The following is a 27,618-nucleotide window of genomic DNA, read 5'->3' as shown; positions in this document are numbered from 1 at the left end:
TATCTATTATATTCTTTATTTGTTTCTACAGTTGAAAACATGAGGAAAATCTTTCAAGAAATACTAAGGAAATGCATCTAGTCTAAACAATCTGAACACAGGAAGAGTGCTACAGTATGAGGCATTAAAAAAATGACAAAAGACAAAAGGTTTAAGAACACACTGAATAGAAATAACAAAGTCAATGTGTCTTTACTGCAATGAAAACAACTCTCTGAGAAAAATCAAATACTAACTAACATCAGTATAGAATCCATACCAGAGGAAATCAAAACGCATGCAGCCTAAATGCAGAGATCATGCTGGATTAGAATATTCTTCAGTGTTTATTACCTTGAATACCACTTCAATTCTTCTCAGAAAATATCTCAAAGAAATACTGCCCATATATTTTCTCCTAAAGCTCTATTAATATTAATTCATATTAATACTCGTATCATATTGCACAGGCCCAAAATTGTAAATTTATTCGAGTGGATGGGTTGATGTGGGGGGTGGGGGTCACAATGCATCATTTTGAAAACATTATGTAGATTGGATGGTCATATCAGAGATTCAGTGCCACCGTAAAAATTATTCCAAATTAGATTTGCACCCATCCTGAATCTCATTAAGCGACCAAGCTTGTGACAGTGTACGTCAAATCTTATAATGCAAGTGTGGCCCTATTTAAAAAAATAAATAAAAATTACACATTTGCTGACATCATAATAAGAAAAAACATGAGACCATGTTTGTTTTTAAGTCTTTGTACCATAAAAAGGTGGTTTATTACAGAATTATGGTGGAATAAAAAAAAAAAAAATTCAGTAGCACACTGCAAATAATTGAACTGCACCTGAGATCCGTGGCCATTCAAATTAAACAAAACTATAATAGTAATAAATGATTGGCTGTCACATTTTATGACGAGGTGAAAATGCATCAGCCTAGTTACATTTTTTTTATTGATTTAAATCAAATTTTATACAAGAAACAAATGATCAAATTGCTACTTTCATTACATAAAATACAAATGAGCATAAAGCACAACCATATTTTGTGACTTCATCACTTGCTAATTTAAACTACTTCATAATATAAGACATAAAACAGCTTGGCTGCATTTACAACCAACTTAACACACTGATTCCTGTGTAAATAAATAAATTGTGACTTGTTTGGTATGTACAGTCTTTCTTCCAACTGATTGTAACTAATTTGAGTTTTATTTGACAGAAAAGGAAATTAAAATTGTTAAAACTCATTTGTAATACAATAAAAAGTTTAAAAAACTTAAGCTATTTCCTAATATGGTCATCTATGGGTAAATAAACATTAATACACATAAGCATTGACTTCATCTTCAAATGGCCACTGTATCAGACTATAGTTAGTACAAAATATTGAATGCTAAATGCGTCACGCTTTGATTTTGAGCTTCTGTGACATGGGTCCCCAGCTGTGCAGGGTGGTGTGGCGATGGTGCCCTCTGTTGCTAAGAGTGAGGCAGTGCAGGCATGGTTGAGGGAAGAGGGAATGGAGGCAAGTATAAAAGAGGAGAAGGAGAGAGAGAGAGAGAGAGAGAGAGAGAGAGATGGAGAGGGAGGAGTTCTACTCATCGCAGCCCAGCAGCTCCATTCGGAGGGTAATTTGTTCATGCCACGCCCACGGCAGGATGCGGACGAATCGTGCGTAGAAGGGGGGCTCGAACACGTTCTTTTTGTGCACGTTGTTGTCGCTGTTGCCAGGGAAAATCTGCAGGTGAAGCAGAAGGAAATAAAGATGGGGTGAGACAAGGACTTGACAGACGGATAGTGGGGGAAAAATCTGAGTGTACACAAGATGTGCGGAAACCATTAAAAGAAAATTCTGTCATTGTCATGTCGTACCGACTTATTTTCATCTGTGGAATGCAAAAGATGATATTTTGAGGAAAGTTTCAAGTTTTTTGTCCATTTAAAAAAAAAAACATTACATTTCCTCAAAATATCTTCTTTTATGTTCCACAGAAGAAAGATAGTCATACAGGTTTGGAATGACATGAGGGTGAATAACCTGGCAGAAATTCACGGTATTATTGATATAGAAAGTGAAAGTCGTCATATTTGCCAAGTCTGGTAACCCATACTCGGAATTGGTGTTCTGCATTTAACCCATCCAAGTGCACACACACAGCAGTGAACACACACACACCGTGAACACACACCCGGAGCAGTGGGCAGCTATGTATCCAGCATCTGGGGAGCAACTAGGGGTTCAGTGCCTTGCTCAAGGGCACTTCAGCCATGGATGTTGAGGGTGGAAGAGAGTGCTGTTCATTAACTCCCTCCCACTTACAACTCAGAATTCACAGATCCTAAAAATAGACCGATGCTGAGCACATTAACATAGTAGAGTTGTTTTATTTTATTAGTTATATGCTATTATAGTATGTATTTATAATTTGAAATAGCTTTAATTGGAATATTTTCAGTTGGTAATTTAAGTAATTTAGTGCTTTTGACATTTTTATTAGTTTTATTCTTAAAATAATTTATTTATTCATTTTTACTTTTAGTAATTTTAGTATTTCAATTAAGGCAACATTTCTTAAATCTTACCCCCCCCCCCCCATTTTTCATGAATAATTTATATTTCATTTGAATTTAGCTTTATTTTAATTAACAAAAACTATTTTTAATAGTTTAGGTTAACAACACTGAAAACTGACACTAAAACATACAAACAAACATAATATGAAACATAATATTTAATCAATAATTCAGCCATGAGATGACTTATTATAATTGTTTCATTCGATTCAATGTTTCCAGCCATTCAGATTTACATACTCATCACGGTTTACCTATATAACCAGGACATATTCAAAGAATAACATGTTTGCATGCTATGTAGGTCCTTATCTTAACCCACCTCTTCCCCAGCACCACCTGTCTAGATCTGCTACGGGGGATCTTCCTCTCTCTAGCAGCATGTTTTCTTTTCATTTAATGATCCGAACATTCAGCAGAAGCAAGTCTGCTAAATGCTCAGATTAAGGATGTAGTACTCGAGTCCGGTTTTGGACTCGAGACATTTTTCTGTCGTCTCGGACTTGTCTCGGACTCGTTGAATTTGCACTCGGACTTGTCTCGGACTTGGCCATTGCACTCGCCAAGTCTTCTAGTTGGTCTCGACCAAGTCCAGCAAAAAAATAAAATAAAAAATTTCTCCTTCAAAACAAAACCACATTTGCATGATGTCGCGACTGAAAACGTGTGGAAAACGCTAGCCGCGCCGCTCTCCTTTTTTCCAAAGCACTCTGTAATCTGCGTTTGCGCTCCAGTGGCGTCTGCTGTTGCTGGGCAACCATGACCCGCTCTCCATGATGACGCAGATTTCCAGCACTAAACATCCCTTGAAGTAGCTCTGCTAATAGATTCATTTAAAAAATGGCTATCCTTGTACAACTATGATCATCTGTTTCTCCATCTTAGCTTTCAGTATTGTTCCGGGAAAGGATGTGCATGACCAGCAGTGCACTTACTGCGACCTGAAAAGTTTAGATGTTTCTAATTTAATTTTCTACCTGTTAGATTGTGTTTTATTTACGTCTACACCTAGATAGCCTTAAACGTATCCTTTACAATAACGAAAAACTAATTATTGTTGTACAGTATAGGGGTTGCAAGACTACTGATTACTACTAGTTGATTTTTTAAATAAAAAATGCTTGAGTTACTCGGCTATACTCGTGGTTCATGCTATTGTAAATGAATACACATTAAATAGTTTTTTTAATCAATAAACGCATATTAACGTATAGCCTTATGCAACAATTACAAATGTAAATTTTAAAAACTTTATAATTGTGACATTACATATTTACATTTTCATGTAACAGCCAGTATTTGTATCTGTAACAATCACACATTTTTTCCTATCTGCATTCGGATACAACATCGTACAGTTACTTGATAAGACTGTTATGACTTTTTATATATTTTTTCGTAGTTATCACTGAACAAATATGTCGTGTTAAACTGAAATAATTATTAATTTCTAAAATAATATTTATCATGCAAGCAGAGAGTCATGACAAACATTAAGTGATCATTTGAACACGACTGAATTCATTCAATGCACACATTTTCCTTACAGAACACTTTGAGCGAGTCTTAATGTTAATGAACTTCAGTAAACAAATATGTGTGTGTGCCGCGCAAACCAGCAAAAGGTAAAGATGCAAACATGTAGGACAAGTAGACAATGTATCCGTATCTAAGCTGATTATTAGCCTACTATTGAGAGAGAACTGATTTGGTTTTTGAGAGACTGAGACGCGCAGCGCGGCTGTTTGATTGGTGAGCGCGCTGTGCTTATTCCATTCATTCGTATCATATCGTAGCCTACGCTTTAAATATTTGCCTTTTAAATATATATAAATAATATAACGTGTAGCTATGATGTATTATTATAGGTAAAATTACTCTTGCAACGCTCTGATTTCTGAGAGATGCACAGAGAGGCGACAACAATGCGGTGTTTGATTTGCGCTCTTTTCACTCATAAAGTTTACATTCATTCACTTCTGGCGCTGATTCCCTGGCTCACCTGTTATCTAGCAAACACCAGACTGTGTCAGCTTCAGCCGAGTATTCAGGCAGAATTATTCCTTGTGCGTTATTCGTTTTTTAAGCCATTATCCGTGCCATATTCGGCTTCAGGCACAACCCTAATTATTACATTACATATTTTTTTTTTACATGCAACATAGATAAGGTCATATAGTAGCAGCTCCACGCAATATTGTAATTCTAAAATTCACGTCTTACTTGCAAACACTTTGTATTCATGATGGTTAATGCATGCTGGAGTAATCGATTGTTTCCGACAGAGCTCGACTAGTCTATGCAAGCCCTAGTACAGTATGACAAAAATTTCGCTGTATTTATGTGCGCATGTCCAGTAGAGCCAAACGTATCCATTCTAGCCTTGCTGCGTGCATTTGTCATATCCCGAGCTTTGCGTGTGTCTGTGCACTGTGCCAAGGCATCTGTCATATACATTTTTGACCACAGATATAATGTCAACAATACATAAAGTACATAAAAATTATTTGACCTTACAGTTCCAAACTTTGTTTGTTTATCCAAGTTTAGCTCCCAGGGTCGGACTGGGGGTAAAACCAGTACTCATTACCAGGGCCCCAAAGGAAGAGAGGGCCCTTGAAAAGTATGAATCTGAAATATATATTTTTTACCTGGATATTTTCATGGGTGGGGGGCATGGGGGCCCATCAGGATCGCCTATGCATAGGGCCCGGGATCTTGTGTAATGCCCCTGTTAGCTTTAACCCTAATTATACACACTTGAACCTAATCAAGCTCTTACTAGACACACTAATCTTCCAGGTGTTTTAAGGCCAGTTGGAGCTAAAATTTTCAGGACATTGGCCATCCAGGATCTAGTATGGAGACCCCTGTCCTACAGAGTTGTTACTTTGCACATGCTTTTTGATCATTACAAATAATAATGTAAAATGATTTTCTTAGAATAGGAGATATGCTTTCTCTCGCATCACAAACATTATCAGTAGTTAAGTATGTGGTCTTGAAGAGGACCCTTTTTTCTTTCATTTGGACTCGGTCTTGGACTTGGACTCGAAACTTTTGGACTTGGACTTGACTTGGACTCGAACCTCTTTGGACTCGGTCTTGACTCGGTCTCGACTAGTCCTGGACTTGGACTTGACTTGGACTCGACAAAGCTGGACTTGACTACAGCTCTAGCTCAGATCATAAACTTAAAGGGATAGTTCACCCAAATATGAAAATTCTGTCTTTAATTACTCACCCTCATGTCGTTCTAAACCCGTAAGACCTCGGTTTATCTTCGGAACACAAACGAAGATATTTTTGATGGAATCTGCGAGTTCTCTGACCCTCTCATAGACACTGTACTGAACGTAAACAGCATGTGCTATTCTGTGTCAGCTGTGCAATACATCTTTTGCGCACAAAAAGTATTCTCGTAGCTTCATAAAATGACCATTAAACCCCTGCTGTCACATGGACTATTTTACTGATGTCCTTGACATGTTTCTGGACCTTAATTGTGTAAGGACACTTGCTATCTATGGGAGGGTCAGAGAGCTCACGGGATGCATCAAAACTATCTTAATTTGTGTTCCGAAGAAAAACAGAGGTCTTATACGTTTGGAACGACATGTGGGCGAGTAATTAATAACAGAATTTTAATTTTTGGATGAACTAACCCTTTAAGATCTAGTCTGCCAAAACCAAACCTGTTTACACTAATAAATTGATCCCTAGAGTTGTCTTGACTATAATTATGTTACGCAAGTTTTTCCATCTTATACTATTACTTCAAATGTTTTTTTATCAAAAACAAATTTTAATAGTTTTATTTAATAACAACACTGACAGTTTTGTTTTAGTTTTAGTGGCTGTGATCAGTTAAATTGACGAAGATTTTAAACCCATTTGTGTTCTGAATGAAACCTTTAATGAGTAGGTCAGAATAAAACTTGATTCAAAAGGAACTAGGTAATTAGGGGTCAAATTTGATTTCAATTCAAGTGAGAATCAAAGCATAGTTAAGAACCAACCTTATCTGTTTTTGTCTTGTTGTCTTTGAGTATGGTCCAGTACTTGCCGTCATCACTGTGAGCCACTTTAAAGGCGGACACAAATTGCACATTGCCAAAGTCTTTGGCCCCTTGCGTGATAATCCCTGTGATGCGCTTTGGTCTGAGCAGGTCCACCTAAAAGAAAGAAAAAAAACTGGCATTTAGTTATAATGATCTGTGCTATGACATATTCACTACTGGCCTCCAGATAATTGTGTAATTGTAAGACGTTTGCTGTTTGTAAATGATAGCCCCTCAGGACAGTGCAGATTGAAAATCAGGGCGATCTGAATGCATTCAGCCTCTGAAAGGTCATCCAATGTGTAAATGTGCTAGGATCCCAAAGCAACGATCAAGAATGAGTTCATTTCCTACGCAAACAGAAGGGAAGACACTCAAACTGATCTCAGACAGTATCCAGGCAATACTCCCGCTTAATAAAAAATGACTTTTGTTAAAGTTGGAGTGATTATATATACACTATTGTTCAAAAGTCTGAGATTATTTAAATAAAAAAATGAATAAAGGACATTTAACTGATCAAAAGTGACAGTAAAGACATTATAATGTTACGAAGGATTTCTAATTTAAATATATGCCACTTTTGTTTCACTTTTTGTAAATGTATCACGATTTCCACAAAAATATAAAGCAGCTGTTTTTAACACTGATATGAATAAATTGAAATGTTCTTGTGGAACATTTAGGATATTAGAATGATTTCTGAAGGATCATGTGATATGTCATGTCAAGGCTGCATCTCATTGCTAGTTTTACTTGATCTTAGCGATGTGTTCGACACCATAGATCATGACATACTCATAGATCGATTACTAAACTATACAGGTATTCAAGGGCAGGCTCTAAGATGTTTTAGATCCTACCTGATCGCTACCATTTTGTTTATTTAAATGGGGAGTCATCTCGTTTATCACCAATAAAATAAGGAGTGCCACAAGGATCCGTCCTAGGTCCCCTTTTATTTTCAATATACATGTTGCCCCTTGGTAATATTATTAGAAAATACGGAATTAGCTTCCACTGTTATGCTGATGATACTCAGCTATATATCTCAACGAGACCAGATTCAACTTCTAAATTATCTAAGCTAACAGAGTGTGTTAAAAATGTAAAGGATTGGATGACCAATAATTTTCTTCTATTAAATTTCGATAAGACAGAGATATTAATTATTGGACCAAAAAACTGTACACAGAATCTTGTAGATTACAATTAGCAAGAAAAGCTAGTTGATGCATTCATGACCTCTAGACTGGACTATTGCAATGCACTGGTGGATGTCCTGCTTCTTCAATAAACAAGCTACAGGTAGTCCAAAATGCAGCAGCTAGAGTCCTTACCAGGTCAAGAAAATATGATCATATTACCCCAATTTTACAGTCTCTGCACTGGCTACCCTTTAAGTTCCGTATCAGTTACAAATTATCATTACTTACCTATAAAGGCCCTAAATGGTTTAGCTCCTGCGTACCTAACTAGTCTTCTACCATGTTACAATCCATCCCTAAGGTCACAAAACGCTGGACTTTTGGTAGTTCCTAGGATAGCAAAGTCCACTATAGGAGGTAGAGCTTTTTCACATTTGGCTCCCAAACTCTGGAATAGCCTTCCTGATAATGTTCGGGGCTCAGACACACTCTCTCTGTTTAAATCTAGATTAAAAACGCATCTCTTTCGCCAAGCATTCAAATAATGTATCTCTTAATTTGTGAGTGCAGTTGCATCTGATCAAATGCGCATTTTTATTCTTTAGCTTGGGTTAAACTAATTAATTTTACTTTGTCGGAACAGCAGCTATGCTAATGATGTCTCTATTTGTTTCTATGTTTTGCTAACTAGGATTTACACAAGCTCCAGTCTGGATCCAGAACACCTGAGAAGATATAATGCTGACCCCTCAGAGGACCCCAGATGATGCTAACCCTGAATCAACAAACAGAACTAAATATTAATTATTTGTTAATAGAGAAGATGCGCAAATCCACTTCATTTTCAGCGTTTTTTGGTGCATCTTCTCAGTTAACAACGGCTCTGTGTAGTAACAGCTGCTCTATGTGAAATCACGCACCTGATGGAATTAACCGCTGATTAGAGAACCGGCTTTACTAACGAGATGCGCATTAACGATCGGCCGATCGTGATCGGAGCACCCCTACTAAATATTGCTACAAGTGTGACTGCATCATATAATAATTGCTGTTAATAATGTTCATTGTCTGGCTGACTACGTCTTGTATTAATTTTTCTGAAAAATCCTGTCATACAAGCACAAACTGACAGTCACCACTTATAAGCTACTACTAAATATTGTAGAAACGTAATTCTTTGCTTTGCTTTGTAACGATTTGTATTGTAAAAGGCACTATGAACTTGAATTGAATTGAATAGAATGTGACAGTGAAAACTAGAATAATGATGCTGAAAAATTCAGCTCTGTCTCAACAGAATAAACTACATTTTAAAATATAATCAAATAGAAAATAGTAATTTTAAATTGTAATAATATTCCAAAATGGTTACAAAATGACTACAAAAATCTTTAAAATGCAAATTTATTCAGTTAAAGACTCACTTCAAATGGAACACATGACTCTAAATCTGTCTCTTCACAGGCTTACAAGTTTGTCATCTCACCTGGAGCCACTCGGAGCGGTTATTGGTGGCTGCTGTCCAGGCGTTGATCTTGCCCTGCTTGTCCAGACGAGCGTAATGCGGGTGCCAGGTGAACGACTCGATCCCCCAGGTGCGAAAAGTGCTGGAAGCTGTCAGCTGCCTGTCATCGATCAGCCGTGACTTGATACCTAGCGGCTCGGAGCAACCTGTCGTGTTCAAATACACTGTGAAGTGAGACAACAGAAAGAGGAAGGGGACGGGACAGGAAGTGGCAGAGGGATGGATGGGAAGCGTGTCAGCACAAGCAGCACAAACGACATCAGCACTGAGCAAGTTTCATGCAGGTGAGCTCAAGATGCTGTGTGTGACGGGGTGTGTGTGAAGCGCATGCAAGCGAGAGCGATGTGTGAAGCGTGCTGTGATGGACAGCCTGAGAGGCACAGATGGAACAGTGAATGAAACAATGACATCTGCACCATTTCAGTGATTAGAAATGAGACTTTCATGAAGGGAAGCATGATATAACGTACCATATCGACTGATACTGGACTTTTTTTGTTAATTATTAGTATTATAAGTAACTTGCTAATTTTATGTTTTTACATTTAGATGCCCATTTCAATGATGCAAAGCTCACTTAAGTTCATCTTTAAAAACAGTCACCATTTAATAACACTGATAAATGTTTAATCTCACAGAGAACATATATTGTTCATAAGTGTACATTATAATATTGAGATGCCAATTGAGATCATAATTGCACACAGGGGTTTAGTATTATTATTATTATATTAAACTAGCTAGGTTTTTTACAGAATATAATATAAAAACTGGCCAATTACAACATTTAGAATAATATAATATAATCATATTTTAAACAAATATTCAAGAAAAGAATTGATCTTTCTTAAACGCTTGCAGAAAACTAGAACAAAATTTAGCAAGCATATACCACACAGGTTAACCAGTGCTGTTCCTCATCACTATATGCAGCTCAAAACCGTGTCAGATGTCTGAGAGGTTTCTACTCAGAATGTTCAGTTTGGGAAGATGTGACTTTGTGACTTTGTTCCTTCAGCCAAACAAGCTGCGGTCCTTAACTTCACCACTAACGAAGACGAGCAGGAAATTGTGATGCTGCTTGGTCACTTTTTCTCCCATAAAACCACAGCATTATAACCATATTCTAGTGGAGTTGTTTTGTCTTTTGGCTTCCATAAATCTATTCTTAAGAATGTATAAACATGCAAGAATATCATTGGGGCTTTACCGTTGAGTTCACAGCCCACCAGCTCCATTCTCAGTGTACAGGCTTTACGGCACACAACAGGAATGATTCGTATGTACTGAGCTATGATTGGAGGATCGAACAAATTAGTCTTTGTCCCATCGTTGTCCACATTACCAACAAAGATCTGGAGAACAGAAATGCATACAATCATTAGTTATTTAAAACTTGTAATATAATTACAGGATTTGAAACATTTGAAACACACACACACACAAACACACACACACACACACACACACACACACACACACACACACACACACACATATATATATATATATATATATATATATATATATATATTTATAAAATCACATTAAAACCAACTTGGAAACATTTTATAATGTCTTATTTTTTTATTTTTTTTGACAACTTTTCAAATTATTATATGTATTAATATATGTGTAATAAACACATATACAGTAATCAATTATATAATAAATGTAGCAATATATAATTACTATATTACTACTATGTATCAATTTTATAGTTTTGTCCCAGACCCAAAATTGTTATCTTAAACCATGAAAATCCAATTCTAAAAATACGAATTACGTTTACTTTTAAAATGATGGTGATCCAAACAAACAGTGAAATATAAAAAAGTGACAATTATTTGACCAGAAGTGCTCACAGTTAAACATACACCCAAAAAGTTCAAACCAAAACAAAAAAAGATTAAATAATAAATAAATAAATAGAGAAAAATGAGTGACTCCTCACCACATCTTTGCTCTGGCCCTCGGGTCTGTACATGGTGTAGGTTCGCCCATCTAAACTGGATGCCACCTTGAAGGCTTTGATGAACTCGGCTGCGCCCATGCGACTGGCACCCTGGGTAATGATGCCAGTGAAACGCATCTTCCTCTGCAGGTTGATCTATCATTAAATAAGTCATTAAATGAGTCATTTTTGGGTCAGCACAAATTATATTTGAACTCCAAATATGTATTTAACCAGTAAACCAAACAGACTTGTTTACCTCGATCCAGGGGTTCTTGTCATGTGTCGCAGAGGTCCAAGCATTGGCGAGTCCCTTGTTATTCAGTCGGGCTAATTCAGGCCCCCAGCGCTGCAGTCCCAGAATGCCATAGTACACAGAAGAGGCAGTAATATGAGATTCGGCGATGCCTCCTCCTTCCATTCCCAGCAGAGAGATGCATCCTGGGAACCAGAGCCAGACATTAGCAGATATTCAAGAGCTCAGGAGGCTTACTGTGCGACAGACAGATGGATAAACAGTGTGATGACCGCATTCACAGGAGAGACGTAGCCACTGTGTGCTGAATGAAGTCACCAAATAAAAAGCCAAATACGTGATGGAAATAAAGTGAAAACCAGTTTGTGGACATGTGTACTGGCAGTGTCCTACTTACGCAGATTGCAGTGCTTTCCCACATAGGGTGAGGGACATTTACAGGTGAAATCGCCATCAAGATCTCGACAGGTGCCTCCATTCTGACAGGGCTGGCCGGCACAGTCATTCACATCTGTGGGAATCATAAGGTGTCTGTAAAAGTCATCAAAACTGGTCTGGACAGGCAAAACAGTTGTCAAAAATGAAGCCATTTTCTTTGTGACCTCTAGATGGCAACAAGCAACTTCTACAATGGTCTGAGGTACATGAAGATCTAATATAAAAATACAATTCTTTTCTTCAAAAGCTAAAATGATTTTAAATACATATTTATTCTGCATAATAGTTTCTAAATTAATTTAATAATTGATAATTAATTAATAATTAATTCTAATAATTCATTTGTAACATCCTTTAAAGTCAACATACTAAATTTATTTATGTATCGGCCATAATAAACATATAAACACATTCTTATTGCTTAAAGTTTTTTAGTTCTAATTTCCCTCAGCGATTTCATTTACGATACATAAGTCTCTAAATAAAACTCTTTATTAAATAACATTTTTCTTTTTTACATAAAATTATTCAATTGAAATGTATTTACGTTTAATAAAAATCTCTTTATTAAAGCACAAAAACTCAAAGCATCTCTCATGAATATCACTTAATTATATAACAAAATCAAACCAAGTGGCATTCATTTTAAATATATATATTTTTTAAATGTTTAGATTTTAAATTATAAAGTATCAAACATTATTGTTAACATTTTGTAATGCATAAATATAATAACATATGAAATGCAATTTTATTAAACATTTTTAATGCAGGCACTAAAGTGTGTCTTATATTCAATATTACTGCATATAAAAAGTCAAACAAAATAAAAAAAAAGTGAAAAAGAAAGAACAGAAGTGGGGAAGAGGCAGATGAGGTGGTAATATTATATATATGTTTTAATATTTGCTTTTACAACATAAACCATGCTGTCTTTTTTAGATATTGTTTGTATGGAATTAATTTGTCCAAATACGGTATTTTATTTATACTGTAAAAATTTTTTGATATACAGTGATGACGTACTACTCAATATGAACTACATGTGCACTGAATACATACAATCCCAGCTGTATCATTTGGTTTTGACAGCTACGTGAAGAACTGACCATGTTTTTTTTTTAATTCATATTCAGATCTTGGAAAATTGCTGTTCCAAGAATTGTTTTCTCATCCAGTTAGAGATGTATCACTCAGTTAATTACAATAATGTTTGTCCAAATTAAAGCCAGAAATACTAGTCAAAGTTTTCTACTTACAGTGGTTACGATGGCAACCCAGAATTGAGGGCACATATAAGGAACCCACATATGACCCCGCACGACTGGATCTTTACAGTCGTTCATTAAGAGGATATAGGAGGCTGAGGCAGACCTGCTGAAGTTTCTAATCCACTTATGAGCAACAGTGTCACGTCAGATCACCAACATGTTTGACACAAGTGTGTCAGAATTATTAAAAGGTCAACATGATGACGCAGAGAAAGGGTGTATATTGGCCCTCATGTGCCAGAAGGGCATTTTATGTTGTGGGGAAAAAAATTTAATTAAACAGAGGGAAAAAAAAAGACAAAGAATCTGCAAATGAACATTCCAGCAAAACTGAAGGAAATCAGTGGGATTATCTGGTGTGTGCAGATGGAGCGTGACTGGGTGTGACCGGTCACAGTGGTCCAGTGCCAACGCAGTGCTCCGTCATACTGAAACACTTCCAAACCTCCAGAGGTCAGCGAGCAGTACTTCCCAGTTCCCAGTTCCCCATAAGTGTTAAGAGCGGTCACTTTGTGCTGGACTGACATAAAATGACTGCTGGTGAATCAGAGCTTCAAGATGCATTTTTTGCTTATTCCATGTATCCTCTATATTCATAAGAAAGAGTAGCACACTGATTTTCTTTGGCCCTCTAGTGCACAACACAATGAAATCTCCACAACACAACGGAAACAAGTCACAACACCATGGTCACAAGCCACAAAACAACGGAAACAAGTCAAAACACAACGGAAACAAGCCACAACATAACGGAAACGAGCCACAACATAATGGAAACGAGCCACAAAACAACAGAAAACGAGCCACGACACAACGGAAACAAGTCACAAAACAATGGAAACAAGTCACAACAACATCATGGTCACAAACCACAACATAACGGAAACAAGCCACAACACAATGGAAACATGTCATAAAACAATGGAAAAAAGCCACGACACAACGGAAACAAAACAAGAGAAACAAGCTACAACCGAATGGAAGCAAGCCACAACACAACGCAAACAAGTCACAACATCATGGACACAAGCTGCAACACAGCAAAATTAGCACAAAACAACCAAATTAGCAAAACACAATGAAATTAACAACACAATGGTAACAAGCTGCAACATGACAAGATTAGCACAATACAATTTAAACCGGTCCTGTGTTATGGTGATTTTATTGCTAGGCCATCGTACTAAATAGTTCCCGAAAGTTTGTCAGCGATCCAAATGCAAACTGCTAATGTTAACACTCTCAACTGTAGAATGGGTTAAATGGGTCATATGCTGCAATTTCAAGTTGGCCTTTCTCTTTGGAGTGTTACAAGGTGTTCGTGAATCGATAAGATCCCTAACGTTTCAAAGACTAAAGTCTCAAACCCAAAGAGATATTCTTTATAAAGGTTAAGACTCATCCACACCCTCCTACAACACCTTGTTTAAACATGGCCCCATGTCTAAGTCACGGTGTGGAAAGATTTGCATAACATCGCCCAAATGTTCACGCAAATAAACGCAGCGTAACTTTTATTCTTGATGTAGCATTGTTGCTGCTGCCACCACCACCATTTGTGTTTCATTATAAAATGCAAAACTGCTTTGTTAGGCCTTCCAAAAGAGGACACAACTTGAAATCAGTAGTTATGTTGTATTTAAAACACTGTTCCAGAACAGTTCAAATCCAAATATTCAGATGTGTGTTTCCCGAACCTGGGCGAGTAGCCAGCAGGTTACACTGACTCACAGTAAGTAGGTTTTCATATGTAAAGGATTTGCCACTGATGATTCAAACATGTTTTTAGAAGTGAAGAGTAGCACTTGATGCAAAACTCATAAGTAATTTTAATCAGTAATTATGTCCCCACCGTATGCAACAATTGCCTCGTTTGTAATGGGTTTTAATGGTTTTGTCTTGTCATGCAGGGCACAGACATGTACTTATAATGTAGGGGACTTATAATGTACTTTTAGGTAAAACTTCAGAAATTATTACAAAGTGCACTTTTTAGAAGTGGATTTAAGTGTGTCATGAAAGTAGCTACACTCTCTTTAAGTCCATTTCAATGGTTTTATTTCATTAATATTATATTATCTGCAATTACATCTTACAAAAAGAACATGCTTTTAGGATTACACTTCAAATGCACATTCAATACAATAAAGCACACTTCTTTTTCACAAGGGCTTGACATTTCAAGTTCCCACTTCAAGCATGGCAATTTAGAATAAAACTGTAAAATGCTAGCGGATATTCCTAATGTTAATGTAAGAAGCAGATCATTGCTGCCCACCGAGAAGCAATTCAACACAGTAGTGCATTCTGTTATTCTGAGAACATCAATATCTAGCTACATAATGTGAAATGCAATCTTATGTCAGTTGCAACATCATCCAAATCAATAAAATGCAAGGTAGGAGGTCTCCACTTCCACATGTGACAGTGAAACTGGGGCATCCAAGAGAAAAAAACTGAAGCAAGCTGGGAAGGAACAAAAGAAAGCATTTATGATGACATTTTATGCTTTTTCTTTAGTCTTATTATCTGTTTGTGAAGATGGCTGCACCATACATGTATTTTTTCCATGTCTACTTGTTGTATAATCTATAATCTTTATTCGCTTGTCACTAAACAAGTAAAAACTAGTAAACTAAATGCTATTTGGTTGCTTTCTGTGTTAGTTATACTGTCTCTTCCTGTCTAATCAGGCGATCCTTGACCAAAATAAGGTCTAATTTGGACTTTTGCTAAATTATCTTTCTAAAGAAGTTGATCTGAAAAGAGATATGTTAACACAGTCATGGAAATTAGACAACAAAAACATTAATAAGATGATGATTTAGTCAATAAATTCTATGCTTTTTGTCATTTTATTATTTTATTTTATTTGCCATGATCTATGGACCATATTGTTACAGCTAACTACGTTTATTAATATTTAAATAGTTATCCTTAATTTTAAAAACTTAAAATAAAATAAATATAAATATTTACACTAAAAAAGTAACATTAAAAGTAAATAAAAAACATATTAAAACCCTAATATAATATAACCAAAATAATTAATTATATTTACTACATTTAAACAAACTAAAATGAAAACTGAAAATCAGTCGAGTCTGAGAAATGTTTTGTGCTTAAGCCCTAACCAGCCATTAAAATCCCTTGACCGCAATGCAGAGAAAGATTAGTGAGAAAAAAAAAACAGAAAAATAACACCAATACAGCAATTAGAAGTGAGAAATTCGAGTGAGAAAACTAGCTCTTATTAACTGGAAAATAGGGAAATTACACCGTAGTGGCAGAAAGGCAGCACCAATTTAGCTAGCAAGCTTTAGATGCAGGAATCTAGCGCTTCGTTAACTCTTTGACTTGCTTGCAGACACACAAGAGAGGCACTGATTCTGCATTTAAACCTTTCAGCAGGTTTCTATTTCAATCAGCTCAGCTAATGTGACCAGTGCTCCACTGCGTAAAAGCTTTTTGACACAGATTTCACGGCCTCTTGCGGGGCTTTCAGACCAATTTCATGCTGTCAGTGAAACATTTCTGCCAGCTGAGAGCCGAGGATGTGTGCGGACTTCATTTACTTTGCCTCCTCCACTTGCATTTTACCCCAGCAACAGGGCTAGTGTGCGACAGCGTGGGTGTGCTACGCTACAATCATATTTTAATTTGTGCTGCCACTATGTTTGACACTAAACTCCACAATCTTTGCCGTCATCCGAGCTTGATTTAGACGTCTCTCTGAGCGATTAAGAAGCTTCTAAACAGTCAATTCAATGTCATTGCCGTTCTTATCTAGCCACATTCCCAGCCACACTGAAGATGAGCCCCCGCATGTTTAACTAAACCCAGTCTAAACATCATAACCCTTTTATCAAGCGCGGGAAAGCTGGCTCTGAAGCCATAATGTCCACCGTAATCAGAGAGTACGTGAGTCTCTGTGGTGAACTAAACAATCAATGCTGTCTCAAATTTATAGCATGGAAATGCAACGTTCAATTATGGAGGGATTTCTGGCTTTTCATTGGCCAAATTCTGGTCAATCAAATTATATTATATAAATATATATTTTTTTACGTTTTAAGCCCAGACATTGGACATTGTGCTTATTGTCTAACTAGGTTTTGAAAGACATAAAGTGAAGTGGGTGACCAATCACATCAATACATGATTTAGATCATATTGCGAGTGTTTTTCATCACCAGTGCAAATTATTCCAAAGAAGCATCTTTCTTTATAAATTTCCTGTATGCATGACATCAGTAAGCCCCGGTTTTTAAACCCTGCCTCTCGAATTTTATACTGCATCCAAAAATCGAGTTCAACACCATGTATTCTCCACGGAATATGTCCAATTATGGAATAACATTTTTAGTAGATGCATGTCATGGATGCATGGAGCATTTCAGCATCATGATAATGTGATTTATCTCAACTGTGGAACTATGTGAGGGGCCACGCAGTCATGGCTTGGCTGTTTGTTGTGGTGTTTTGTGCTGAGGGCTGCAGGTCGGTTCGCCCCTCAGCCAACAGCCGACGACAGCAGAGACTAGAGTGGTTCTCTGCTGTTTTAAGAGTTGCATCTGTTAATATAGCGGAGATTTGACCATCTGTCCTCATTACATCCAGAGAGCTCCTGGAATTGACGTAGACCATGGTACTTGGTGAAATAATTAGTCATGCATTTCTGAAGAGAACAGCTGCATGTGATATGTTGAAAAAAAAAAAACGCTTTCTGCAATACAGTATCTAATCTATCCTTGCATGGGAACTATGGCCAGACACAATTCATAAGACATATAAAATCTAAAGAAATCTTGTATGAACATATAAAATGTGTCAACCAGCATGCAACATGCAAATTCTCTATGCTGACCAACAGAAAACTGCTTTCACTAATGTGAACACATTATCAACAGCTAAATCTGACTGAATCCAGACGATTTAGGCAGTTTAGAACTACAATTGGCCATCTGGGTTCGGTTCTGTGAGAGTTAATTACCATTTGGATGCAGATGTGATCTCCATCCTAATGTAAATTTGATTTCACAGCAATTGAGTTTTCTGATAAGCACTTATATGTTTGGCATGAAACAGATCCTACGGTTTGGATAAAAGCGACTCACTGTTCTGGCAGTGGATTCCATCGAAGCCTATTTGACACTTGCAGACATATTCACTGAAGACGTCTCCTCTTCGGGAGTTGGTGATGATTTCACAGAGGCCATCGTTTTTACAAGGGTTAGGTTTGCAGGGCCCTGAGAACAAAGGTCATGCGAGAAATGATAAACCATACATGCATACAAGCATCCTTTGCACACATGTTCACATATATCTACATAAATTACTAATAAAACGGTTACCGAAATCAGTCTCGTTGCAGATGTGTCCGGTGAATCCTTCAGCACAAATGCATTTAAAGGCATCTTTTCCATTTTCGGTCACACATGTTCCTCCGTTCAAGCATACATTTACTTCACAGCTGTCAGCTGAGAAAAAAGACAAAGGCAGTGGATTTGATATTAAATCCATTATTGATATAACTTTCAACAAAACTCAGAGGGGCTCATTCATTAAGCATGAACAGAATCTCTTTATTAATACACTTATATAAATTGTTACATTCAAATCCAAGCAACATGAATTTACGAAGGATTACAGAGAAATTATTATTCTTGTGTTTCATGAATAATGCTCATTTGGGTTTAATTCAGTGCCATCAGCAGTATTTTCTGATTCTAGAATTCTGTTTCTTTTAAAAAGGGAAGTGAAAAAGACAATGGGGTCACGGTTTGGTCATGTTTTTATTAGGGTTGGACAAAGTGGACATGACCCAAACTGCTGACGAGGCCGCAGCATTACAAATCCTTCTAGAAGTTTCTCTGCTGTCCTGTGGTATACATAAAAATTGTTTGTGAAGGTCAGGAAGTGTTTACGTGGGACAGCAATGGACTGAGGAAAAAAGTACGAAAATTTAGCAGAATAAAAATAACAATAATAAAAAAGAAAATGCAAATTAATGTAGAATAAATTGAGTATTATCCTAAAGGATCAAATGTAAGTAATAATAATAATAATAAAAATAAATAAATTAAAAAGAGAAGGAAAAATAAGCAATATATGGATTTGGAACTACATAAGGGGGAGCAAACAAAATGGCAGATTTTTTTTTTTGCTACATTAAGCTAAAGAAACTGCACCGCTTACATTTTACGGATATGCTGAAATGGAAACCAAAAACCAAAAATATCCCACTTCAGTTTGTGGGGCTGTTACTATCTTTAACTGATAATTTTAGCCTAACACATATAGGCCTTGAATTTGTGGAGTTGTAACTTTTCACAATCTGTGCTGGCTTCACACAACCCTGTGTAAATGACACATCCGTGAGAGACTTCCTGCGCATCGTTGTGTCCTCCCCTGGCGCCAATCCAAAATACCACAACGGAGACACTCAGCAGAGTTTATTCTAGGTGAGCGGCACTCCAAATGATAATTAGCCCGTGTTCCATGCAGCTCCACTGCAGGTTTCAACTGTGTGAACTTGTTTCGCGCCAAGACATCATTTGGCGAACAATCTCCTCTAATTGTGACAAAAGGCAACGGCCTTCACGCTCAGGGCTGAAGCTTCTGGGATAACGATAAAGCCCCGGCCTGCATAAACAGAAACCTTCTTATCCAAACGATTGCAATGTTTATCTTTGGAATGGAATGCATCCTTCTTTTCACGCTATACCAGAAGGCTCAAAGCACCATTCCCTTTAATCTTCAAGGAAACTAATTTCAGTTTTTGGGGAAAAAAAATAAATAAATAAAAATTCCCTTGGAACTGCTTTTTATATAACACACCAGGAACAAAACGTTTAGCAAGTCAGATCAACCCATCCATCACAGATTAGCACAGAACACTCCATGGGGAACAGAAACTGTATGTGGATAGCCTGAAGGATTCAAAGTCAACAAGCTTTTCTTGCTGAACAGTTATGACATAATTGACAAGAAATTGAGAACTGAAAGTAATTCATTGCAGCTTAATAACTCACTGCTAGTCAAAATTCTGCTTTTTGTTTCCATAGAAATGTAACTGAACAGAAACTGTTGCTGTCCATCTGCGTGCAATGTCTTTCCACTTTTTTGAGGTGCTGACATGGGCATGTGTTTGTGGGCAAACTCTTGTATCCAACAGGATAAATTACCCAAAAAATTCCATAATTTAACCCATCCTCATTTACCCACTTTCCAAACAATGAAAATGAAAGTTAATGAAGCTCAAATAAATGAATAAATGTATAAATAAATAAAGTAAAAAATGTGATTGGTAAATGCTCTTCTGAAATTCAATTTGCAAAACAATCATTAAAGTTATTTGTTTTATTTCAATTATTATCATTTTTAATAATAATAGCACTGTCAATCAATTAATCGCAATAATATAATATATATATATATATATATATATATATATATATATATATAGATAGATAGATAGATATACACAGATATATAAAAAATATACACACACACACATGTATATTTAAGAAAAATGTTGTTTATATTTTAAATACATGTATAATATAAACTATATATGAATATAAATATATACATATGTAAATACATAAAATATTTTAGAAATATATACTGCATTGTGTGTATTTATATATACATAATAAATGTACATAGTACACACATTATGTAAAAAAAATATTTTGGATATGATTATATCTTGATTAATCATTTTACAGCACTAAATATTTATAATAATAATAATAATAAAATTGTTTGCAACATTTAAAAGGAATTGAAAAGGAATTGCATTTAAAAACTTATTTTTATTAAATAAGTTTAAAATGTATTGCATTCACTTCCTTTTAAACACGAATTACATTGTTTTAAATGTGTATTTATGCGTCAAAATAAGTTATTTAGTTTTATTGTTATATTTAACTACATTTTTAAAAAAAAGTATTTTAACCATTTTTAATGTCTTTTAATTTGGCAGTATAAAAGTAATTTATCAATTAATGTTTTTATGTTTAAATTATTTTATTTAGCATTTATTTATTGTTTTAATAACACTAGTAGTTCTCTAGCCATCATTCACTTTCATTTTATAGAAATGAGTGGCATAATTATCAGAAACTTCTTTTGGGAAGAAATAAATAGGCCTACAGGTTTTGAATCACAAGAGTTGGAGTAATGTTTTGGGTAAACCATTGGTATAACTATACTTGAGATTATATTTATGAAAACTAATCCGGGTGGATAATATTTCATGTCAAGGATTCCACTTCATGATGTATTACCTAACATTTACTAGCTATTCTTAACCTAGTTTAACTTTTGTAGAACTCAATGTTAGCCTAATACTTTCAGGAAGGCCGTTAGACAGAACTGAACACATCAGCTGAACGTAAAGCTGCTTGATGAAGTGAAACATTTGATCAGCGTCTCATCAGCTGAGCTGGCCTTTTGATCAGCAAAAGCTCTGAAATGGGAGTGAGAGCAGATTATTCCCACAGGCTTTCGGATAGATGGCTTTACACACTATAGTATATCACATGGTCTTTCTCGGAGTTAAACGTGTAGAGGCAGGCAACTGTGGGAGTGTTCGCTGCTCTCTCACAAATGAGGCACGCAAACAGGGACAAAGAAAGCAGAAATGAAGTTTGGCCAGACAACTGTGACCCTGAAAAAACAAGCGGCCATGAGTAATAACCAACGTGCAACTGACCCAATCCCAGTATGGTCAAAACAATCTTACTGTGACTGCACTGATATTAAAAATGTGCAGCCTTAAAGGGATACACCTAAAAATACGAATTTTGGAATAACAGTTGAACCAATTGCAATTTGGTTATACTAGTGGCACAAAAATGACAAACTTCAGCTTTAAATTTGAAAGTAAACAGTCCAATAACAAACACATTTGATGTGCTACTATTATGGTTTGCCAGAAAAATACTACATTTTTTAACTTAAAAAACCAAAATGAACCGTTTGCAGCTGAAAATAACAGAACAGCTCAAAACCATAAAACCACTCGCTCCTTCATTTCATATATCTGGAACGACACTTGAGTCATTTCAGAAAGAAGCATGACCTGATCTGCAATCGTATGAGTACAATCATTATATAATAACTAATAACGCTTAAAAAGTAGGGAAGGGCTTTAGAAATGAGTCATCAGAATGAGGAGTCATTCAGCTAAAATCTGCTGAGCGGATCACGCACACTTGGCCAACAAAAGAACCCTTGACTATCGTATTAAGAACAGGTGCAAAACAAAAACAACAGACTGGAGGACAACCAAAACACTGCACATGTTCATGTGAGAGCACGCAAATGCAACAAAACACCTACACACTGAATCCCAGTTTGATTCTAGGGGATTCAAGAAAAGAAAGAGATGCAGTGCACTCAGTGTTTATAGGCTAAAGACGTTTATAGGATTGATAATGGTAATTTAGTGACATTGTAAGGTCTTAAAATGGTCATATTCAAATCATGGAGCTGGATTTTAAATTCAAAATTTCCTTGATTTTTTTTAAGTTTATAAAATAAAATACTGTAACATTCACAACTCAAAAACATCCTTCCAATAAAAAAAATGCATTTATAGAAGATATGCTGCCAATATTTATTTTCATATTATTGCTGATAACCTTGCTGACAATGTTAAATTTCTATATTTTGTCTAAATAGAATATTTAGAAATGGTTTAAAATAATACAAGTGTTTCACAAAGAAAATCACAACCTTAAAACTTACAGGATGAAAAAAGTTTTATGAAAGAGATTTTGAGATATGCACATTAAGTGTTATTACATCATTACTGGCAATAGTTTTAAAGATTATTTGAGGGTTAGATGATGGGACAGATAATCGAAATGTTAAAAAAGAGAAAATTAATATTCAGAATATAATAAGTCAATCAAACATAAAAAGGAGCTCATTTTGACCAGTAGTACTGTCAATTAATCGCGATTAATCGCATCCAAAATAAAAGTTTTTGTTTACAAAATATATGTATGTGTACTGTGTTTGTTTATTAAATATATATATATATATATATATATATATATATATATATATATATATATATATATATATATATATATATATATATACACACACATTCAGTATATATTTTGAAAATATTTACATGTATATACAATTATATGTATTTATTATTACATTTTATATAAATATTTAATACACAAACATAACATTTTCTTAAATATACACACATGCATTGGTATTTATAAATACATAATAAATATGCACAGTACACACTCATACTCATATATTATGTAAACAAAAACTTTTAATTTGGATGCGATTAATCGCGGTAATGTAACAGAACCTTTTAAGTTGTTAAAAATAGGTGATCTGTGTCTAGGTGCCGATTTGCGTTACTACCCCTGTATATATTTAGACTCCTAAAGTCTTAGCTCAAGACTACCATGAAATTACTTTAAGGCTTATTGCTTCACACTTTATGCTAAAGGTGTCCTGGATTTGTTACTCCACATTACTGCTGGTGTGAATATGCATGTGTGTAGGTGTGTGTTAATGCACAGTGTGTTTTCTCAGCTATGCGGTCATTCGCACATCATTTAAGATGCCTTCATACGGCCCTGGAGAACTCGGTGTTCCAAACCTCACATTCCTACGTCACTGAAACCCATGTTAAATCTCCCAGAACAGCTCAATACACTGAGCCGCTTGGCTTGCACCTCTTAATGACAAACAAATGATCCATAAAGATATGGTCTGCACATAAGAAACATACTGTTCTTTGACCAATAAACTGCTTTTTTAAAGTAAACTGTCAGTGAGCTTGCATCTTCAGGTGAGATTTCTGTAAACTAAAGGGATTTCTCTAGAACACCAAAGCCATCTGTTCTTATAAATAACCCACAAAGACTAAAAATACACTCTGATGTACAGAGAAAACAGCCATTCTCTAAGGCAACGCAAATATGCTTATAATTAATCATAGTTGGAAATTCAATAATGCACAGCATACATTTTGGCATTCACACAGATTCAAAATTGACATAAATCCAGTGCAGCGTATTTGTTCAAAAACTGGTGAAGAAAGTTTTCTGACAAGTGTTGGGTTATGCGATTTTAAAAATTCAATACAGCAGATTGGAAAATGGAGCATGAGACCAAGATGGAGCGATATGAGAAATGCCATGTTGCTCTGCCTATGAATGAAACATTGATTAGGGCTTATTGAAAATTAATCACAGGAGAAACAGTCTCATTGGACCGCTATTAGGAGTGGAGTCAGGACAAACGAGCCCATCCCCGGAGGGGAAGACCCTGCTGCCAGATGGCACGGGCCACGCGACAGCTTTTGAACGGCTCGCAAACACATTCTTGCAGAAGCAAGCGAGTGAAAAGCGGGAGGCTGTGAAGTCGCTATAATTAGTGTACTCTACATCAGCTGATCTGAGAGGCCTGGGTCATGTTGATAAAAGTCTGCATTTGCTGAATTTAAGCAGTTTTTGCTAGATTTTGATGGATGAGTGCTGAGCTTAGATCAGCTTGAGGGTACAGCTTCTATCCAAAGCTGTTTACCTTCTCAATCCGATAAGTGAGACAAACAATTCTCAACTTTTAAAGGGAAAGTTCATTCAAAAATGAAATCATCCTCAAGCTGTTCCAGACCTGTATGATTTTCTTTCTTTTGAGGCCATAATATAGACTAAGGTGAGGAACAGACTGATATCAAAATCATTATTTATTGAACATTTTCTTTGTTGATCTCATTCGGATTCCATGCCTTGTGAACTGCTACTATAGATCGCTTTGTACTAATGATGGGTGGCACCAGATTACTTACTTTGTTGAAGCTATATGGTTATAGAAGAGTTGGAATATATTATGGTGCTCTTTGTCCTGCATGGTCACCATTCACTCAGCTGCTAAACATCTGCTTTTAAGCTCCACGGAAGAAAAATTAAATAAATCACACAGGTGTTGGATAGCCATGAAGATAAGTGAATGATGTGCAAAATTCACTTTTCTAATCTATTTGTTTAACATCACAGAGCGCCAATTTCATGTGAATGAACAAGATCAAGGAGGCGACAACTGTACCATTTGAAAACTTCAGAGAAAATCCTTTATATGGAAAAGAGGATGAATTTTCCTAAAGTTTGCGCAAACCTGTCCTGCTGCACTGGTCGTTAGTGGCAGGAAGTGCCCTGGCCTCATTGGGCTCCGCTGCATATTAAAAAGTGGCCACATTCATTGGAAGTGACTCAGTGATTTGGTCACTTGAGCCACACCTACAGACTGGAGCCAGATCATGGCCTGAGGCTCAACGGCAGATGGGGAAGTGTGTTCTTAAACAAGTAACAACATCCGTGGAGGCTAAAATGAGTAATAGGGCCAATTGAATAATGAATACTGAAATCCAGACATTAAAAACAACACTTGGAAGTACAACAAATGTAATATCGCTCTTTGTTTGTTCAGAGTATATAGAGGAAATTCATTTATATATGCTGTCAAAAAAATCTTAACATACATTAGTAGCAAAGGCATGAAATTGGTGCTCAAATGGTCTTCCTCATCTGACCATGCAGCTATAAAAGTCTGTCCAAGCCTGTAGGTCACTGGTAATGGATTGAAATCAGGACATGATGTTTTGTATAGACAACAAAAGGATAAAATAGAGAGCCCAAGGAGTTAAACGCAAGTACAGACAAAAATAATATACATTTTCATCTAAAAGAGACATCAACTAGATGACCAAAGGGACTTTTCATGAAGCCGCCAAGATCTGTTTACAAGACGACACTGTGAGAATGGACACTAAACATCATTCATTCATTACTAAATTTAGCAAAGTAAAAACACAAGCTATATTATACATACAAAAAAGTATTAAGAAAAGAAGCTGTTTGATCTCTTGACATTTAAAACATTTAGCTTCAAAATAATAAGGACCGTAGACTTTGACTTGCTTTGTTTATTACTGTAATTTGCCATGCTGTTTCTATAGCGCTCAACGCACAGACGAAAACAAAAACACTTACCGCTCGCAGTGGAGACTGAAACAGCAAGAATACAAGCCGCAAAAAGTGGGAAACTAACAAACAAGCTTGAGAAAGTTCTCATGTTGGCGAACCGTAGTTATTCGGTGAACTTCTCGTCGGTCTCAGGAGTCGCTCGGTGTGAATCCGCTCGCCGTTATGACTACAGGCAAGATTAGAGGCGAGTGAGGGACAGTATGTGCGCTCCCACGTGTATCTCTGCTCTCAACCAATTACATCCTGTTTTTAAAATATGGCCCCGCCCCCAGGGTAGTCATTAGTGCGAATAACAGTGCACTGCTTGATTGACTTGATACAGTAAACAAAACAGCTCGGTTTACAGAAGGAGAAAATATTTGGTGGTTTCAGGCATGTGTTATGTTTTGCAAAAATTGAAAATATTTAATTATGTCGTTTCAAACCTGCATAACTTTCTTTATACCGTGAAATACAAAAACCTACGAACCAACAGAGAACTTTTCCAAAACCTTATTTTTTTCAGTTCCCAAAACCAAACGGGAACAAATAAGCAACCTTATGGGAACGTTCTGTGTTTGGTAGTGTTAGTCACCATTCCTATATCTTTAATTAAAGTGAATGAGGCTGTTTTTCTGATCCACTGTAGCCTATAAATAACAAAAGTGGGGTGAATAAATTATGATAGAATCTTTAGAATCTCTTTACAGATCTTAAAAGGAGCTGATTTTTCTGAATGCATCCTTAAGGCTTCTGCAGATGTTGGAAGCGTTCATTTAAACATCAAGCCCAACTTGCTGTTAAATCATGCAACTGAAGATAAGTAGGCCTAATAGAAAGTGAGATAAAGCAGATTGTTGTAGCATAAACAAATGCTGCATTCTTGCAAAAGCATAAATGGGCTTTGTGGGCCAAGGTAGTGGGTGTATTGCTCTAGCTATGCATTAATGCATTTATGCATGCGGGTCAGAGCAAAGTGTGGGTGATCAATTGGTGATCATGCTTTTTTTTTTAGTATCTTGTGCTTTTGTGTAGGCCTATATGCAGCAAAATGTAAAGCTTCTGGACAGTGTAAGTTAGGATTCAGTAAATTTGAAATACTGAAAGAGAAATTGTATTATATTAGGCTAGTTAACCCTAAACTTGAAAGGACTTCACAAAGTCAAAACGTTTAAGAAGACCAATTGTTCATGCACCACTAGATTCCATTTTATGCATAATGAAAAATAGCTTATTAATGTCTCTCTTGGCTCTGTTGCTGGGGCCCTTAAGAGCTTGTGTCTAAATGCTCCTCTACAGACACTTTAGCCAGTCCCACTTGATTTGATTGAATATAAAGTGAGGTTGATTTTCCTCCAGCGGAGCCACTAATC

General features: G+C 36.1%; 1 protein-coding gene across 2 annotated transcripts; it reads right to left on the bottom strand.

The window, feature by feature from the left end:
• Positions 1-26,467, bottom strand: LOC128014713 (EGF-like repeat and discoidin I-like domain-containing protein 3). 2 transcript variants are annotated; one of them, XM_052598424.1, is made up of 10 exons: positions 26,273-26,467; positions 18,581-18,706; positions 18,344-18,475; positions 11,915-12,028; positions 11,521-11,702; positions 11,262-11,417; positions 10,518-10,662; positions 9,269-9,471; positions 6,593-6,748; positions 1-1,737 (listed from the first exon to the last, which is right to left on the bottom strand). In XM_052598424.1, exons 1-10 carry the CDS (start codon positions 26,352-26,354, stop codon positions 1,594-1,596), a joined length of 1,440 nt encoding a protein of 479 aa, XP_052454384.1. In that variant the 5' UTR covers positions 26,355-26,467; the 3' UTR covers positions 1-1,593. The 2 variants fall into 2 exon arrangements, with proteins under 2 accessions (XP_052454384.1, XP_052454385.1); XM_052598425.1 differs by having other exon boundaries at positions 9,269-9,453.
• Positions 26,468-27,618: the final 1,151 nt, after the last annotated feature.

This window comes from Carassius gibelio, chromosome B25, assembly GCF_023724105.1.
Source record: "Carassius gibelio isolate Cgi1373 ecotype wild population from Czech Republic chromosome B25, carGib1.2-hapl.c, whole genome shotgun sequence".
In the NCBI taxonomy this organism is placed as follows: Eukaryota; Metazoa; Chordata; class Actinopteri; order Cypriniformes; family Cyprinidae; genus Carassius; species Carassius gibelio.
This window is presented reverse-complemented; position numbering and strand designations above follow the sequence as displayed.

What these genes read in the sequence shown, in the direction of transcription:
- LOC128014713 (XM_052598424.1), bottom strand. Translation starts at nt 26,354, where the DNA reads ATGAGAACTTTCTCAAGCTTGTTTGTTAGTTTCCCACTTTTTGCGGCT. An exon ending in TTCAGTCTCCACTGCGAGCG is followed by an intron (nt 18,707 to 26,272) that starts GTAAGTGTTTTT and finishes CTTTTTTCTCAG; the next exon opens with CTGACAGCTGTGAAGTAAAT. An exon ending in GGGAAAGCACTGCAATCTGC is followed by an intron (nt 11,703 to 11,914) that starts GTAAGTAGGACA and finishes TCTGGTTCCCAG; the next exon opens with GATGCATCTCTCTGCTGGGA.